Here is a 17,278-nt window from a genome sequence, read left to right as displayed (position 1 = left end):
GGGGCGGAGTAGAAGGAGGGAGGGGGTGAGACAATATTTGGTGCCCATCATTTTCACAGCCGCGTTAAAGTAATTGCGGCCCCCCTCACCGTCCCTTCGCCCCTCGGATTCCGGGTTTAGATTACCCAGAGAATTTCCCCTTCCCGATTTTGCCTCTTTTTTTTTTTTTTCAGCGTTCCAGTTCCGCGCTTCTCTTCAAATCGTGGCGCGTTGTATGTTTGCAAATTGGTAAAATACCTTCTCTGTTCCTCCGCTTCACTTTAAGTCCCCCCCCCCCCTCAACTCAATCTCAGCCCAGCCGCTCACATCAAAGCGCTGTGCCTCCCTCCCAGTGGCCGCTGTTCACTAATGGGATTGCAGTGTGGCTGGCTCTGCTGCTGCAGCCGCCGGAGGGAGAGGAGCTGCTCTACCTCTTCGCCGACACTCGCTGGGTGCTGAGCCGCGGGAATGATCCGGATCTTCCCGGATTTCAGCGTGCAGGTGACTGCAGCTGCGGCCGGGGGAGTGCCAGCCGGCCCGGGCGTGGGGAGAGCCAGTACCGCAGCTAACGGGAATCCGCAAAACGTCCAGGGCATTACTTCCTACCAACAACGGTGAGTACATAAGCTAGAGAGGTGTGTTGATCTTTTGGACTATTTCACTTGCTTTTTATGTCCGTGTGCGCGTTATGTGTTTATCTTAAAAAAACAAAAAAAAAACCAACCCGAAATCTTAATGTCGAATGCTTTGGGGAATGCGAGTCTTCATCCAAAAGGGTGTTTTAAAAGCCGCGAACACACACGTTAGAGCTGCTTGATCTTGGAAACAACAATAGGGAAGGGAAAAGTAAGATAGCCGCCTGCTCAAAGGCTGACTATCTTTTTTTTCTGCTGCAAAGTTTTGGGATCCTATTTGTTTCTCCTTCCTAAGTAGGAATTTCTCAATGTCAGTGGCTTGTGCAAACCCCACAGCATGGCAGCTAAGAGGTATAATTGATCACGCTATTGTGATTGATGATTTATTTTCAATTGAGCACGATAGTTTTCACTTGGCACTTCACCCTTGCAGTTACACATTTGTATTACCAGGGTATTAGCATGTCACCTGTTACTACAAGGAAATCTAGCAGGAAATTCTAAGTGACTTAACACTTTGGAGTATTCATCAGAAATGCATTTTAATGCAAATGCCCGAGTCTCACAGCCAGCTTCTTTAAGTTGCAGTTTTATACATCTGTCCAAATAAGTCTCTTTGAACTTAACTGCTTTTGAACACACATTATAGATATATTAGGAAGGACCTAAAATTAAGTTAGCCAAGTCACAGTGCCCAAGATTTTCTTTGCTTTTTAAAATTTACTTTCCCTATCATTACTTTGCAGAAGAGTTCCAGCACCAACATAGTGTACAATTAATTGGCATTTTGTTTTTCCAAAAGTAGAATATTTTCTTTGTTTTTCTTTGATTCTGCTTCACATGTCATTTTTTTATCTTTTTCATGTTCTCCAAATTCCTCCAGACAGGTTATCATATGAAACAAAATATGTACTTACACAAAAATAAACCAATACTTTCAAACTGAAAATTTCATTAGAGAAGGAACTTTTGGAAACCATATTTTTCTTTATTTAACCCAGTCAGGCTGGAATTGTTTGCCTGAATGAGAAAATTCAAGCAAACATTGAGGATAAAATTTGGTGCCGGAGACATGATTTGGTTTAGTAAACTTTTCAAGCAATGTGTGTTCCTTTGCTTTATGCACTTTTGAGATAGTGTAAAATCATGAAGTTATTTCAGAAGACAGCAGAGGACTCTTATAGCTGATGAAGGTTTGGAATTGAAGATCAGTGCTATTTTAAATAAACATACAAAATCTAAGGATCTACAATGGATATAAAGAATAAAGTTAATGTAGTGCTCTCTACTCTCTGTTTTGGGATTATCTGTTGTAACAGGTTTCTTGAATTACCAGGGAAAATTGATGAGTTAGTTGTCACCAGATAATTTGGAGAGGAGAGCAGAAAGACAGAAAGTCAAGGCTCAAATGTTAAAACTTTTACAAAAATAAGAAAATAGCTTTCAGATTTTGTCCTATATAGAAAAAAGTATATGGAACAGTTCTCAGGTTTTAGTATTTTAATTAGGATATACAAAATTGGAGAAATAAGTATATATTTGATAAATTGGCAATATAAGGGTTATTAAATATAATGCCCTCTAACCTGTAGCTATTTATCATAATAAAGATAACACATATGTATACTGTTGTGAGGAGCATTTCACTCAGTGGATTTTATTACCAGTTTAATTGAAACATAATTGCAAGTTTAGTTTTCTTAGTATACTGTTTTTTACAATCAATATATGCCATATTTGCTTTCTTATTTTTAAGATGCATAGGAAATTCTGTTTTCCCAAAACTATGGACACTGAAGAGTAAGACAATTTTCTTCTTAATCCATTAAAAAACCTCTTCCATGTTTTGCCATACAGTTAAGTAAAGCAGAAGGATTTTGCTAGTCCTTCACTCACTGGATAAACCAGATGACACCTGTTACACTTCATTGTTTTGAGCATGTGGAGAAAACAGCCCTGTCTCCAGACAGCTTTAATGGAATTTCCTCTGGATAAAAACTCAGGACTCTCTGTTTTATAAGAATTACTTCCTTTCATTTGAGTGTAGATCCTTACGACGGAATCATTTCTTGCGTGCTAAATCAAAAGGCAGTTCTTAGAAGCACAGATATTGCTGTAAGGTTCTGCATTGAAGCTTCTTAGGTCGGCTGTATCTGCTCTTCGGAGCCCTGAGGGACTTAAGACAGGGCAAATTATCTGCCTCCAGTGGCAGAGATCATATTTTTGGGGTCACTGACTGCGCCCTCCAGCTAAACTTTCCGCATTTGCAAAGTCCTTATGCAGCTATTCGCATACCTACGCACGCGTGCATCTGTTGCATTCCGCTTAACTTTTATCAAAATTCCGCTTCAGCACCTTACTTGCTCCCTCCTCCCCATGAAGCGATTGGGTAAATTAGTGATACGGAGCAACTTTTAAGATGAACCAACTCATATTCGTAGGAAAACGTTTAAAATTTGACCCTTTTTTAAAAAATAATAAAATCGGTTTTTTTCCGTGACATCCTGAAAAGCCACTCTGTCCGTCCCGAGCTGTTATATCCGAAATTTCTTCATTAACTTATGATCCTGTACAATGGGAATCTGTAAGAACAAAATGAACTTTCTCCAACAGGGTGAGCTATCGATATGCCAGAAGAAATACGGTAGTAATACGTCCCGATGATAGAATTCTACACCCATTTTTGCGCAGTCACACGTCCACTCAGTTGTATACGGTAGTTGGACGAAGGACAAGAGTCAGACGCATGTGCAGCTCGTGTAGCTGAAGGATGTCGCTCCTCTTCCATAGAGACACATAGGTTATGTACATAAAGACATGCACGTATGCTAATAGAGGCACACGCGCTCAAATCTGTGCACCGGTTGTATATGTACAAAGACACAAAACCAACACCTCTAAAAAAAAGGTTCTCCGTTTTTTTCTTTTATCCCACGTGCATTCGGGTCTTCCCCGAATATCCCCTGGCTTTTGCCAGAATTTCTCCCAGCAGTGACTGTGTGCCCACGGCTTCCTAGTCTGCCTCCCTCCCCTCTCCCTGTCTGGTTCCCTCTTCCTCTGCTGGCTCTGCTACTCCAGAGAAGGAAAGTATGCGAAACTGCAACTGAGTGGCGTTGTTGCGCCGGCAGCGGAGGCTTTCCTGTCCCTTGCACACCAGAGTCAGAGCGCCGGAGCTGGGGAAGCAGCTGGAAAATGCTCACAAATACTTCCACAGCAGCCAAGCCTGAAGAGCAGAGACTTCTCCCTTCCCTGCCTATGGCTTGGCCTCGCGCTTAAGGCCAGTCCCACGGGCTCCCTCTCCGTGTGCCTAGTCACACCTGCCGGGCGATGCCAATGGCCGGGCTGCCCACCGGGGCTGCGCGCTTTCTCACTCAGCTGCGGCCGGCCACTCGTCGCCGGGCTTGGTATGTCTTCGGAGGCAGCGGAGCCTAGGCTCTCTCCGCTCCTCGGCTTATGGACGGCTGCGGTCAGAGCAGCGGGGGCAGCAGCAGCAGCAGCGGCGCTAGATAAGCGAAGCAACCTGCAGCAGGACTGCTGCGCCGGGGAGCGGGAGCCCGCAATGCATTGGCCTCACTACTTTCCCTCATCCTGCCTGTCTAAGCAGGGCCGCCGCCGCCGCTAGACACAACACCACACAGCAACACAAGGAGGGGGAAAAGTAAGGGAGAGAGGAAAGGGGGAAAAAAGCCCAGGAAGATGGCGCCCACCAAGCCAAGCTTTCAGCAGGATCCTTCGAGGCGAGAACGGTAACACTTTCTCTATATTGAACCCGAGGCAGCAGTGCCTGCCTGGGTCTGGCACTCCGCCGTTACTGCCGCCGCCACCGCCGCCGCTCGCCACCTTGGGTCTGGTTTGCTTGGCTTCCATGCCCGGGAAAGGGAAAAGCGAGGGAGGGGTGGCCACGGACCCGCTCGCGCTGCTGGGTCTCGGGAGTTTCTCGTGGTGCATGCACGTTTCGCGGCGGCGGACTGCTGCTGCCGCCGCCAGATCCACAACACTTGCTAGGCTTACCCCAGTAGCAGCAACAGCAGGAGGGAGCCTGTACCTCCCTCCCCACATCGCAGGAGTCGTCTGTGTCTGGCTGAGCGCACGGGGGGGGGGGAGGCGGAGGGAGGGGGGAGGCGGAATTCCCGGGAGGCAACTTTTCGGCTGGATGGTCTCGACAAATGGGGGGAGGGAGGACCACGGCAGGTTGGAGCGGAGCAAAGGGGCGGGGGGGGGGTGCGTGACGAAAACAGCTTTTGCCAGGCCCGGCGTTGCTTAGTGGAGAGAGTGGCTGGGCTCGTGCAGCTAGGCCGAAAGAGGAGAGGAGCTTGCTGGGACACCACTCAACTGCTGGCGCAAGTTTAGTTCAAGCTAAGCAGCAACTCTTCGGTCTCGCGTGTCTGACCCTTCCCCCCCCTTTTTTTTTTGAATCGCCCGTGTTTAGTCCTGAACTTACTTATTGCCCGGGAGAAGCTTAGTCGTAAGAGTTTGCTTTAAAAGGAAGTCGGGCCAGTGGGGTCATTTTAAGGTTTCCTGCTTTTGTCTTCCCCTCCCGCCATCCGATGTACTTTTATTGTTGTTCCCGTTCGGTTCTATAGTTGGTGAGATACTTGCAGCTGTCGCATTAGGCAAAATTTAAAGTGCATCTTCAGAGAAGGATGCCAGTTGGAAGCCTTGAGGAAGAGGCAAATGCTTGCCTGGCCCGTTGAAAGTAGCGGAAACCTCTGGAGGAGCCGCTGGAAACAATGGAAGTGTGAAGGAATAGCAGTTTGAGCTGTGAAAACCTTTTTAAAAAACCACGTGGGCTTCCTTACCAAGGCAGTTGAACTTTCTTGCAATATTGTCAAATAATTTGAGGTAGGATTTGCCAGGGTTTAATACCTATAGTAACTCATCTGACAATGTTCAAATTATGGATAATTAGAATTATTCCTTCTAGAAGTGGAGTTAGGAGTTGGGAAGACTTCTGCATTAGGGCCTTTGAGCCAGATAGGATTGAACCTCCTCCTAGGCCTCCCACCCCAAAGTAGAGGGCTAATGAGAATGGGATCAAAATAGTAGGACATCATAGGAAACAACTGATGGTGGTGTACAGCTTGCCTGGAGACTAAGGAACATGATAGCTGGAGTAGAACATCATTGTAAGGAAGGCTAACAAGTTGCATACTTTAAAAGTTCACCTGCTGTTACCAAAGGAGGGTCAATTTCATATGAGGAAAAGATCAGTGTGCCTACGGTATTTGTCATCCCTTGTGCTCACTTTTAGCATAACTGATTCTGTTAAATAACTCAGAATTGATACACATGCCAGTTAAGATATAAAATTTCCTATTTTAAAATCTATTTTTAAAAAATGTAATGTCCACACATTACAGGCTGATAGATTACCAAACTGTACTGTAGCTTTTAAATACTTACAGAGTGCAATACTCAGCTTCTAGTAGCATCTCAAAGGGAGTGAATTTAAATTTGTATGTGTCTGTAAGAGAGTCCTTATCTGCATGTGTAATCTATAGCCTTAGAGCTGGTATTTTGGATTTGAGCTGATTCAGTTTTCCTTGAGATATCTCCATCCAAATAACTCTGTTCCACTTTTGATCATCATCCTGTACTTATTGCTTAGTTGATGGTATAAACTGTTGCATTTCAGGACTGCCAGTAACATTTGCATAGAAGCAGATTGGAAATATTGGTAATATTTGTAGCATTTAGGAATTAGGTTTGAAATTACTTTTACTCCTTTCCTATGAACTTTCAGTTTCTTCCAGTGACTGAAAAGCATGTGTACCTTACCATTCATTATAGAGGAGTAGGTTATCCTGTATGTAAAGCTGTACATCTCAGGGAAAGAAAGCCAATGCATAACTATTGGTATATAGAGTTGTATATTCATCTTTATGAGCCTAGTACTCTGTTAGTAATAAGTATGTTTGCTGGGACAGCTTTAGTAATCTCTGCAGCAGAGGCATATTTGTGTGCCATTTTGGGAATTTTTCTGAGATAGGAATCTTGAAGATAGAATTAATTTCTAGGGGAAACTTCATAGCCTGTGCATGAGTGCTTTCTTTATCACCTGTCTCCATTTGGCATTCGAAGAAGGTAAATCAAAGTGTGCAATTTGTTATTCTGCTTCACTTGAGAGCTGTACTAAATAACACTTGGCCTGAAATTCTGATTGAAGTTGTAGGAGGATATACTGTATTTAATTTAATGCCCTTTAATAACATATTCTTGTTCAGCTCTGATGCTGTCATCTTAAAGGTTGAATCAGAGTAGTTTTATCCTGTGTAGGGAGTAGAATAATTTTCAATGGGTGGTGGTGGGGGTAACTTTAATTCATGAAAGACCAATAACCCAAAGCTTGCCCTGGTGTCCAGATAATTTTATGCCCCAGGCCTAAGTTATTGTCACTGCTTATTGTGCTCCAACTAGTTTATGATGAAATTATACATGAATTATTAGAGGGACTTAAATAAGACATGATATGCCAAACTGTTGCTGCTTCATAGTGCTTTGAAGAATAGAATTATATTTCAATAGATAAATGCTCAATATTTTATTAATATACACTTTATATCTTAGTATTAATTAAAACTGTACCTCTTGGGTTGTTTTTTTAATACTGCAAATTGTTATAGAGATTAAGGCAACAATTTTGTGCACACTTTTTGAATTGAAATGACAGATTTACATGTGAGCAGATGTAGGATTGTGCACATCTCATTGAAATAAATTAGATATTTCCGATAAAACTAGCGTGTAGTGCTTGCTTGAAAGGCATATTTTCAGGATTCGTATGATTTAGTTATACGTTAATATGATTGTGGCATAGAAGTTAAATGTATTAAACTTTTAATAAATATTAATAGTCTTAAAATGATATTCAGTAGCTATAGTTAATTTTCAAATTTTATTATTTTGGGGGAGGAAAAAAGCATAGACTTGAATTTAATGTATTTTCATGTTAAAAATACATTGTGTTAACAAACAATTTTGAATGTTTTACAGTTTTCTGGATATATCTTAGGAACTCAATCTTTTACACAATCACCTGGAAGTGATCAACATTAAATTCAGTGGGGCTCATTTTCAGTAGATATGCATAGGAATGTGCTTTAAATAGACACAAATGTAATGCATAAGATATGTCTGCAGTGATTTGTAAAGCCTATTGCTGTGCTGCTGTTGTAATGTAAGTGGAACAAAGCTGTTCATTTTTTGGTATTTCTTTCTACAGTATATGCTTAAACACGGCAATGATAAATGATGATATGCATTGTCTAACACTTGCTTTTAAATAAATAGCTCCAGAAGATTGCTTAAATGATAATCGAAAATATGAAATAGGGTGGCCTTCATATCACAAGGCCAAGGGTCTACAAATGGAAAAACTGAAATAATGAAATATTTCCAAGGCAACAGACTGTCAACAAGAACAGTAATGCATGGGCATATCATAGAGGTACCAGAGAGGATATTACATCTTATAGCGGTGGAGCTAGGAGTTATAATGACCTTTATTAAACAGAACCTCCCCATTACCACAATATTTCTGATTCCTGATTTATGGATTAATAGTTGCAATAATATTAATAGCTTGAAATATTTTCCCTCCATATTTGATTTGTTGTATTCTGGGTTAATGAAATATCTTGTTTGATGTTCATATTAGAGTATTAAGTATTTTTCAACAAGTAATGTACTAAATATTTTTTAGTATTTTGTTCTGTAATTTTCAACCACATGCATATTTTGCTTAATATATCTTGTAACCAGCATCTCACCTGTTGTGAGTACAATATTGCAAATAGCACATTAGATCCAACACTTAAGCTGTTGCATTGCATCCTGCGTGAAATAAATGAACAAGTCAATATATTTTGGACTTTTCCTATGAGAGTGTTTTCACTCTGTTGCACGTAATGCTTTACTTCATTAAGCTATATAATTAAATCTACTCAAATACTGTTATTGTGATGCTGTTTTGTTATTTTGTGTTCATATTTGAGTACAATATATGATCAATATCTTACTAAAAAGTACAGAGTATTGATATCATGAATAATGTTTTAAATGAGTGGTTTTAAATGGGAAAGACATATTTTGAAACACTTGAAATTTTTACAAATTTCATAAAGAGGCTTTGCAATAATTTTGGTAAACCCGATATTTAAGTGCTTTAGTTGAATATTTTATAAGAGATCCTATGAAGTGTTTGAACAAGCTCAGTCTTAAAATACAAGCTTTGTTTTTATAAATCATTCTTTAACATACTTGTAGATAGAGTTCAGCTAATTAATTATGGTATATCAGTCACAGAACTCTATGTTTTAGGTTTCTGTAAAAAAAATCTCAGTGTGATGGGGTGGGCTTTTTTAAAAAAAGCATAATATTTTACATTAACTTTTTCTGTGGCAACTTTGTGTAAAAGAATTTGTAGCTCTTTAGCTTTGTTATAAATTCCTCTCCAAGTGAGTCACCTTAAGATACCGAGTGCCTGTAAATCATGATTTGGTAATCAAAATGTATTATAATGCCATATTTGCAGGACTAAGGATTAATAAGGAAATATATACGAAAACTGTTGCTGGTTCCCAAAAATGCTTTTCCTATATAAAAACCATATGCAACCTTTTTTTTTGTAGTTCTTGCTATCTATCAACTATAGAACAAATTACCTCCTGTGTCCTTTATTTTAACATGGCTTAGAACTGAGGTATTCCTTAATAATTTAAAGTATGCTTGTGTATTATGCTGAAGGATATGCCAGCAGTAGTATCATTTTTAAAATTGGTATACATTTCTTGGGAAAATAAATAAAAATCTTATTTAATAAAAGCAGCAATCATTAATTATACACTTTAAATAGGAACAAGCTAACATATTCTACATTTTTTAAAAGGTTGATTTTAAAATTCTTATTTATTGACCCAATTGAATATATATTTAATTGCTTTAATTTGGATGTTAGAAAAATATAAAGTATTCCCTTAATTTAAAGGATCTTTGAGCATCTTAATTATGTTACGTAACAAAGGTCACGCTGGTCTCATTTTTACATAGAATCTCATTTATATGATACTAAATCAGTTATTTTCTCAACGCAACTAATGATTAGCAATGCCCTGAGGTCTTTCAGTACTAATTCAGAATACTTCTGATTTTTTCCCCTTCAAACATGGTGTTGCATAATCGGAATTAAGTATATTGACCTTCCTCAAATAATTAAATGTTTGCAATATATCCCAGATTAACTGAACTCTGTGTAGGGAAGAAAAAGCTCATACTATACTGTTCTGTCACAGGTTCTGACATGAAAAAGTGGTTGGGTGAGAATTGATAATTGTCTGCGGATTCTTTTCATCTTTCTCTTATCAGTTGAGTCACATGTTCTGTTTTCATCAAATGGACAGTTTGGTATCAATTTGTTCCTTACTGGATGCATTTGGCTTTAACAACAAGACATAGTTTTAATGTTATAGAATAAGTATGGTTGAGCCTTAAGCTTGTATGTATTTCTTCTCTCTTCTTCAAAATGTCTGTGAAGAGACTTCTATTCTTATCCCACTGCAATCTTCATATCTGAATCTCACTCAGTTTTGATTAGTATTAAGTATATTTTACAGAAAACATCACTTCTGTTTATGGTTTGATTTGTTTTTTTAATATTAGCTATAGGTTATTCAAGTTCACATGCAGTGTGTCATTGTAGTTTGCTTGAAACGGAAGCAAATTCTTCTCTTCTTAATGGCATGGTAGATGAGAGATGAGAAAGTACTTGAGCTCTGATTTTGTACATAGCTTGTTAAAACCCTAGTTTGGGCCCATATGTGAACAGCTGTCTTCTTAATCAAGGAGTACTATTTGAGTATGACCCATCTGAGCTTTGTAAATTCATTTGGTGTTTTTTTTAAGAAACTATAATTATATGCATATATGCATATATATATATATATATATATATATATATATATATATATATATATATATATATATATATGATCACCTAATTATCTGAATTGGACACAAAATAATTTTGTTACGGTGATTTGACAAATAAAAGAATATTGTATAGTAATATCTAGACCTGTACAGGTTGGATTGTCTTTTTGCTAGGAGTGGGGCGCATTAGTTACTTAATAAAACAAAGGGCATCTAATTTTATGCCTCTGATCATAAATAGTTAATATTTCTTGATAAATAATAATTTTTATATGAAGAAGCAGGGAATAGGATTATTTTGGGGAAGCAATCATCAAAGCTATTTTTTTCATTTATTGGTATATTCTCTTAACACAACTTTTAACTTGGGCATTTCCAATGTTAAAGAGATTGATGAAAGGTAATATAGATGGGAAAATTATGATAATTCAAACCATTGGGAGATATTTCAGCCTCCTGGTTCTATTGCTGTCCTATAAATGGACACGCTTGAACAAAGGAATGGCTAATTCCAGATGGTATGAGTATTTTGATTTTTTTCTCTCTGTACCAAGTATACAATTGCTGGATGAGGATAACACTTTACCACAGAAGCTTGTGCCACATTAGACTTCCTTGTTTGGGCTGAATTCTGGATGTTGAACATATATTTGTGTGGATTCCAAAACAAGAACTTATTCCAAATTCTTGACATATATAATTTGGAGAATTTAACATTAATTTAGTTGACATATTTCTACATGCGTACACACACACACAAACACACACATACACCCACACCTACACACAAACTAACCCACAATCTGGGAGACTTAAAAAATAACACCATAATGAAATACAAAAGGAGCAATATATACTGTAGCATGAAGTAACTGGCATACGGAAGCAAACCACAAAAAACACCACCACTAAAAAAGGAGATCCCTTTCCTCACACAATCAATTTAGCCTCAAGGCTGGGGGGGAGGGGAAAGCAGGTTCTTAAACATTGCCTCAGGAATAGCAAGCTGAGGGCTCTGCAGATCTTTGGGCGGGAAAGCTGTTCCACAGAGTAGTTGCAATGGAAGGCTTACTCCAGGATAAATTACAGGTAATCCTCAAATTATGCCCACAATTGAGCTCAATATTTTGTGCTAAGCGAGACATTTGTTTAGTGAATTTTGTTTCATTTTATGACCTTCCTTGCCACTGTTGTTAAGTGAATCATTGCAGTTGTTAAGGGAATCTGGTTTTCCCATTGACCTTGTTCGTCAGAAGATCACAAAAGTTGATCACCTGACCCTGGGATGCTGCAGCCATCATAATAAATATGAGTCAGTTGCACAGCATCTGAATGTTGATCACGTGACCATGGGGATGCTGCAGTGGTTATAAGTGTGAAAAATGTATGTCATAAGTCACTTTTTTAGTGCCGTTGTAACTTTGAACAGTCGCTAAATGAACTCTTATAAGTCAAGGATTACCTGTTTATAAATTAATAATTTCTATCCTATGGAAATACGTTAAAAGGTTTATGAAAAGTTACAATACTGGTAACAATTTTACTGGCTGTATACTGCACAAAATAAAGATCTTGATTTTTACTAAGTTGAGAAAAATTAACTTTGAGTTGAACCAGACTTCTGTTAAGTAAATAAAAGCAACCAGTAGTTTTTGTGGAGCTAATATGACAGTGAGTTGCCATTGGCTTTTTCCTTTTTCCTTGTTGAAATTCTACTATTCTATTAAATATTTATTTTATTAAATATCTAAGCACTAATCCAGCCAATCTGTAATTAATTCTTGCATCCAGGGTTTGTCCAGATGTGGTACTGCAGCTTAAAGGTTCTCTGAAATGTAGGTTGGGAAGCCTTGATATGGGCCAATGTGGAAGAGAATGTCAGTGACTTGAGGAAAGTGCCATGGGACTTTGGGGTTTACCAGATTTGACCTAAAGTTGAAATTACTTTTTAACATAGTAAAGGAAACCCAAGTCTGGGTTTCAGGCAGTATTTTATTACAGCATTTTAGTTAAACAAGGAAAATTCTCTTCCTCCCCCCTCCTCATCCTGCTGATAAGTGGCAAAAAAGCAGAAATAAATTCATACAGGTGATTCTGACTAAGGACTGGAATTGAGCCTGAAGTTCTGATTGTAAATTGCATCACATCACCAGATTTGAAGTTACTACTGGTTTTTAAGACAGTTAAGTTTAGGACAGTTGAGTTAACACAGCAGTTGTTAAGTGAAAAATTTTCCCCCATTGTGTGTTTTTTGCCAGAAATTGGAAGTAAATGCTGGAAACCAGCAAAGACCATAGCAAATCATGATCACAGGAATGCAGGACATTGTAAATAGCTGTAAAGATGGGCCAGTTGGCATGGACCCAAAATGTGATCACTTGACTGATGTGATCACATGACTGCAACTGTTACAACTCCAAAAATGGGTCCTAAGTAGCTCTGGGGAAGTCTGTTGTAACTTTAAACGATTGTTAAGCAATTGGTTGTAAGAGAAGGACTACAAGTCACATGTTGCAACATCTGTTAAGAGATGAGATTCTCAAAGAAGGGTAGGAATTTTAAAGAAACAAAGGCAAACTATGAAGCCATGCATGGGCATGGTGTAAGCAAGGATGGATTGCAAAGATAGATTCAGAAAAGTATAGTGAATGGATACATTCTATATTTAATTATATTTCTTATCCTTTGCATTTCAATTCTTTGACTTACTGTGTTTAACTCTTTTGTTGCTCTGTGCATAATATTGCTTACCTTCATGATAGCATGATCTGTATGAATAAATGCAGATTAAAGTCATAGGTATAGAAGGGTCCGACTATTGCACTTGAAATTATTTTTACATCTCCTTCTGTACAACTTATAAAATCTTTAGTACAGCTATTCAGTCTTCTGGTATACAACAAGATGTGTATGAGAGAGGGATAACAGGACAAAGAACCAAACCCAACAGGGATGTATGTTCTCCTGTTTGATAGTTACAATTGGTTGCAGTTCTGTGTTTTTAAAGAGGCAGGTTTCACTGCTGAAATCAAAACATTAAAACATTGCTGGCCTTTGGCCATAATAAAGAATTCATTCAATCATTCAATATATTAGCTAGAGCTGAAAATATATAGTAGAGTAAGTTGATACAAAAGTAAATTGTGTTTCTGCATTGTATTAATTATTTTCTTTTCCAAAATTGTAATATCAAAGTATCCATGTTGAAACAAACAGAATTTACATGGACAATATCCATTCCTTTAGGAAATGATAGTATTCCATTATGTTGCTTTGGTGCCTGTGGCAACTAGAATAGTGTCTTATTAAGCAAATGACAATAGTCTCTGGTTTCGAAATACAGAATCATAGGAGGCTGGAAAGGACCTTGTAGGTCTTTCAGTACAAAACAGAAACCCTTATACTGCTCAGAACAGGAGTCCTTATATCATCCTAGACAAATAGATGTCCAATCTTTTCTTGAAAACCTCTAGTAGTGGAGCACCCACAATTCTGGGAAGTTAATCGACACCCTCTTCCCTGTGACAGCTCTTCAAGTATAGGTACTCCTTGACTTACAACAGTTCACTTAATGACTTCAAAGTTACAGTGGCATTGAAAAAAGTTACTTATGATAAATTTTCACACTTATGACCATTGCAGAGTCCCCATGGTCACATGATTTACATTTGGATGCTTTACAACTGGTTCATATTTATGACGGTCATGTGATCACCTTTTGCAAACTTCTGACAAGCAAAGACAATGGGGAAACCAGATACACTTAACAACTAGGTTACTAATTTAACAACTTCAATTCACTTAACAAATGTGACAAGGAAAGTCGTAAAATGGGGTAAAACTCACTTAACAAATTTCCCACTTAACAACATAAAGTTTGGGCTCAGTTGTAGTTGTAAGTTGAGGACTACTTGTATTAGAAGACTGCTATCATGTCCCGTGAGCCTTCTCTTGATTAGACTAAACATACCTCATTCCCTTAGAAATTTATCATATGATTAAAAAGTACATCTTTTAGCAAAAATATGCCCCTTAATAAGAGGCTATAGAAGAGAATCTCACTTCCTACCAAGATCTACAGAAGATTTATTCTAGAGATTCTTCTTTTTCTGTATGTAAATATTTGCTGATTATATCGTATTTGTGCCTATTTTAGATAAGTTGTTTATTTTTTTACTGATCTTAGATTTGGCAAATTTGAAAATTTATTTTGGCCTTACATGGACAGAGACTTGGGAAATATATGAAATGAAATATAATTTTCCTGGTACAGTAATTTGCAGTTGACATATGGGTAAACTGCTTTTCTATTACTTAGAGGACTCCACTCTTTCTTTATTTAGCGACCATGTTCTGTTCTAACTACTTGGTTATTAAGCAACATGGTTGTTAAATGAATACATGAAAGAAAAGCATTGCATAGATCACTGATTGCTGTCATCTCATTCAGATAAAGTCCTCTTTTATAATGTCTTGTGCCTGACAGTTATTTTTTTTTTTAATTTTTCCCCCCTCGCAGGTTGGCGAAATTGCTTAAATAAGCTATTTCTTTCTGATCTGCTTTTCTCCTCAGTGCAGGATTTAAAAAATGCTAACCAGAAGTTAACAAGCTCAGCTCTGTGATTTTAATTAATTGATTAGAACTTTCAGCAGGCTGCTGCCTGAAACTGACCAGACCTTAATCAGTTTCACACTGAAGGTTTTTGTTGCGAGATACATGAAATTTGGTTGTAAATGTGCGCATTGATTGGAAAATTAAATTTTTATTACTGTTTATTACTGTATTTGTAAATGATCCTAGTAGCCACTAAACAATAAGTGAGATTTCCCCCATTTTACAACCTTTTTTGCCACAATTGTTAAGTGAATCACATTTGTTAAGTTAGTAACATGACTGTTAAGTGAATCCGGCTTCCCCATTGACTTTGCTTGTCAGAAGGTCGCAAATGTTGATCGCATGACCCTGCAATTGTTAAAAATATGAACCAGTTGCCAAGCATCCAAATTTTGATCATGTGACCATGGGGATGCTGCAATAGTTGTAAGTATGAAAAATTGTCACTTTTTTCAACGGCGTTGCAACTTTGAACTTTAAACAAATAGTTGTAAGTCGAGGACTACCTGTATTGATAGTTTGTTTTTTTTTAATACCGAAGTCTTTAAGAATGGCCATTCAGTTTTGAAAGACAGTATTCACTCAATACATACCATGAAAACATGCAGTGGAATAAAGGTTAGCAGAGAAGCCATATAACCAGACATTTATCAATTAGCAAGATGATACAGCATTGTAAATTTTCCAAGCCAATGCATGCATCCTGCAGTATTGTATTTGAAAATGTAGGAAAGTGCCTTTTTTCAGAGGGGATCTAGATTATGATAATGGTGATTACAAGCTAGAAATTAATATGATAATCTTTTCCCTGGCAAGTCCAGTCCCAGGTCAGTGCTTTTCTATAACGGTGGCTGAGGAGCAGTAATAGGGGTGTATACAGGGTACATTAGCTCTGCAATTGAGAACTGGAAGTAATGATAATATCAGATGCATTGGCTGTGGAAAAAATACCTTGTGCGAGGTTATCATGGAATAAGACAGATTTTTTTTTTAAAGTGGTTTTGAAATGCTGTGAACTAATTGTGATTTGCAGGGAGATAGCTGTACCTTGGTTGTTTACCTTTAGCCAGATAATGGGTAATATGTTTAAAGAAATAAAACAACACTGATTCTGCACTTTATTCAAATTAGTGATTTTTGCTACCTCATTTCCTACTTTTGATGATTTTTGATAAACTTCATCATGAATTAATGCTCATTTTATTTCAAATAACCTAGTTCATTGTAAAATTATCAATTTCAGTTAGGGTACTATCTAGACATTCAGTAAATTGATGTTTTGGAATAAAAACATTTCTCTACCTAAAAAACAACTTTGCAGCACTGTTGAATGAAAAACAGGATATTCAAACACTTGTAAGTAATAGACTTTATAGGTCAAGGTGTAGGGTCAATGCCAAAGGCTGAACAACTGAATCTTTACAACGTTGGATGTAAAGATAAAAAAAAAAGACTTTTGTAGAATGTGTTGTTTATCTCTTCACCTTTATAATAGCACAAAGTGGCTGATCCTATTTGTGAAAAAATATAACCAAATACCAAGTTGGCTATTACCCTTCAGTTTTGTATAAACCAGTGGCTCACAAAAAGATTCAGAACACCTTATTGATGAATTGAGGCTTGGTAGAAAACAAAGAATTGCTCATAAACTTGAAGAATGGTTAATTACATATTTTTTCATCATTTTCTATATTTAATAAAGCATAAATTTTCATGAAAGTCTAGATTATTATGTTTCTTCCTTCTGCATTTTGGTTGACTTAGTGAATAATTGATTATATTAAAATGCTTGCATTTGAAGTTTAAAAGACTACATTAAAATATTAATTAGATGTTAATTTTAATATTGGCATTTTTTTATGATTACTGCTTGGCAAACATGTTTTTATATTGTAAGTTAACATGAGTGTGTAAATATGTCAATAAATTTCTATAATTATTAAAATTAATGGTTAAAGTGCTTGAATGAAAAAGATAAAAATATAAGAATACAGAAAAATAAAATAAGTTTTTAAGGATAATCCTTTTCGCTTTTATATATTAACTACTTGAGCATTTTTTCAGTTTCAAACTTCTAGTTTGTAATCTAGAGTCTCATGGGATTCAGATGTACATGTGTGCG

The 17,278-nt window shown here is 37.4% G+C and overlaps 1 protein-coding gene across 17 annotated transcripts in view; it reads left to right on the top strand.

Annotated features, from left to right (window-relative positions):
* The first annotated feature begins 346 nt into the window (after positions 1 to 346).
* NPAS3 (neuronal PAS domain protein 3) overlaps positions 347 to 17,278 on the top strand; it is a 765,248-nt gene continuing 748,316 nt past the window's right edge. For 9 of the 17 annotated variants that reach the window (XM_039351863.1, XM_039351858.1, XM_039351867.1 and 6 more), the window contains exon 1: positions 347 to 593. In XM_039351863.1, the coding sequence (XP_039207797.1) occupies positions 448 to 593 (146 nt within the window). In that variant the 5' untranslated portion in view covers positions 347 to 447. Of the gene's footprint in view, positions 594 to 3,666; positions 4,361 to 4,867; positions 5,457 to 17,278 lie in introns of those variants that run through there. The other 8 variants (XM_039351869.1, XM_039351865.1, XM_039351870.1 and 5 more) reach the window with 4 other exon arrangements.

Source organism: Crotalus tigris, unplaced genomic scaffold (assembly GCF_016545835.1).
Source record: "Crotalus tigris isolate CLP2741 ecotype Arizona unplaced genomic scaffold, ASM1654583v1 scf7180000018371.15429387391:27106975, whole genome shotgun sequence".
Taxonomy (NCBI): Eukaryota; Metazoa; Chordata; class Lepidosauria; order Squamata; family Viperidae; genus Crotalus; species Crotalus tigris.
This window is presented reverse-complemented; position numbering and strand designations above follow the sequence as displayed.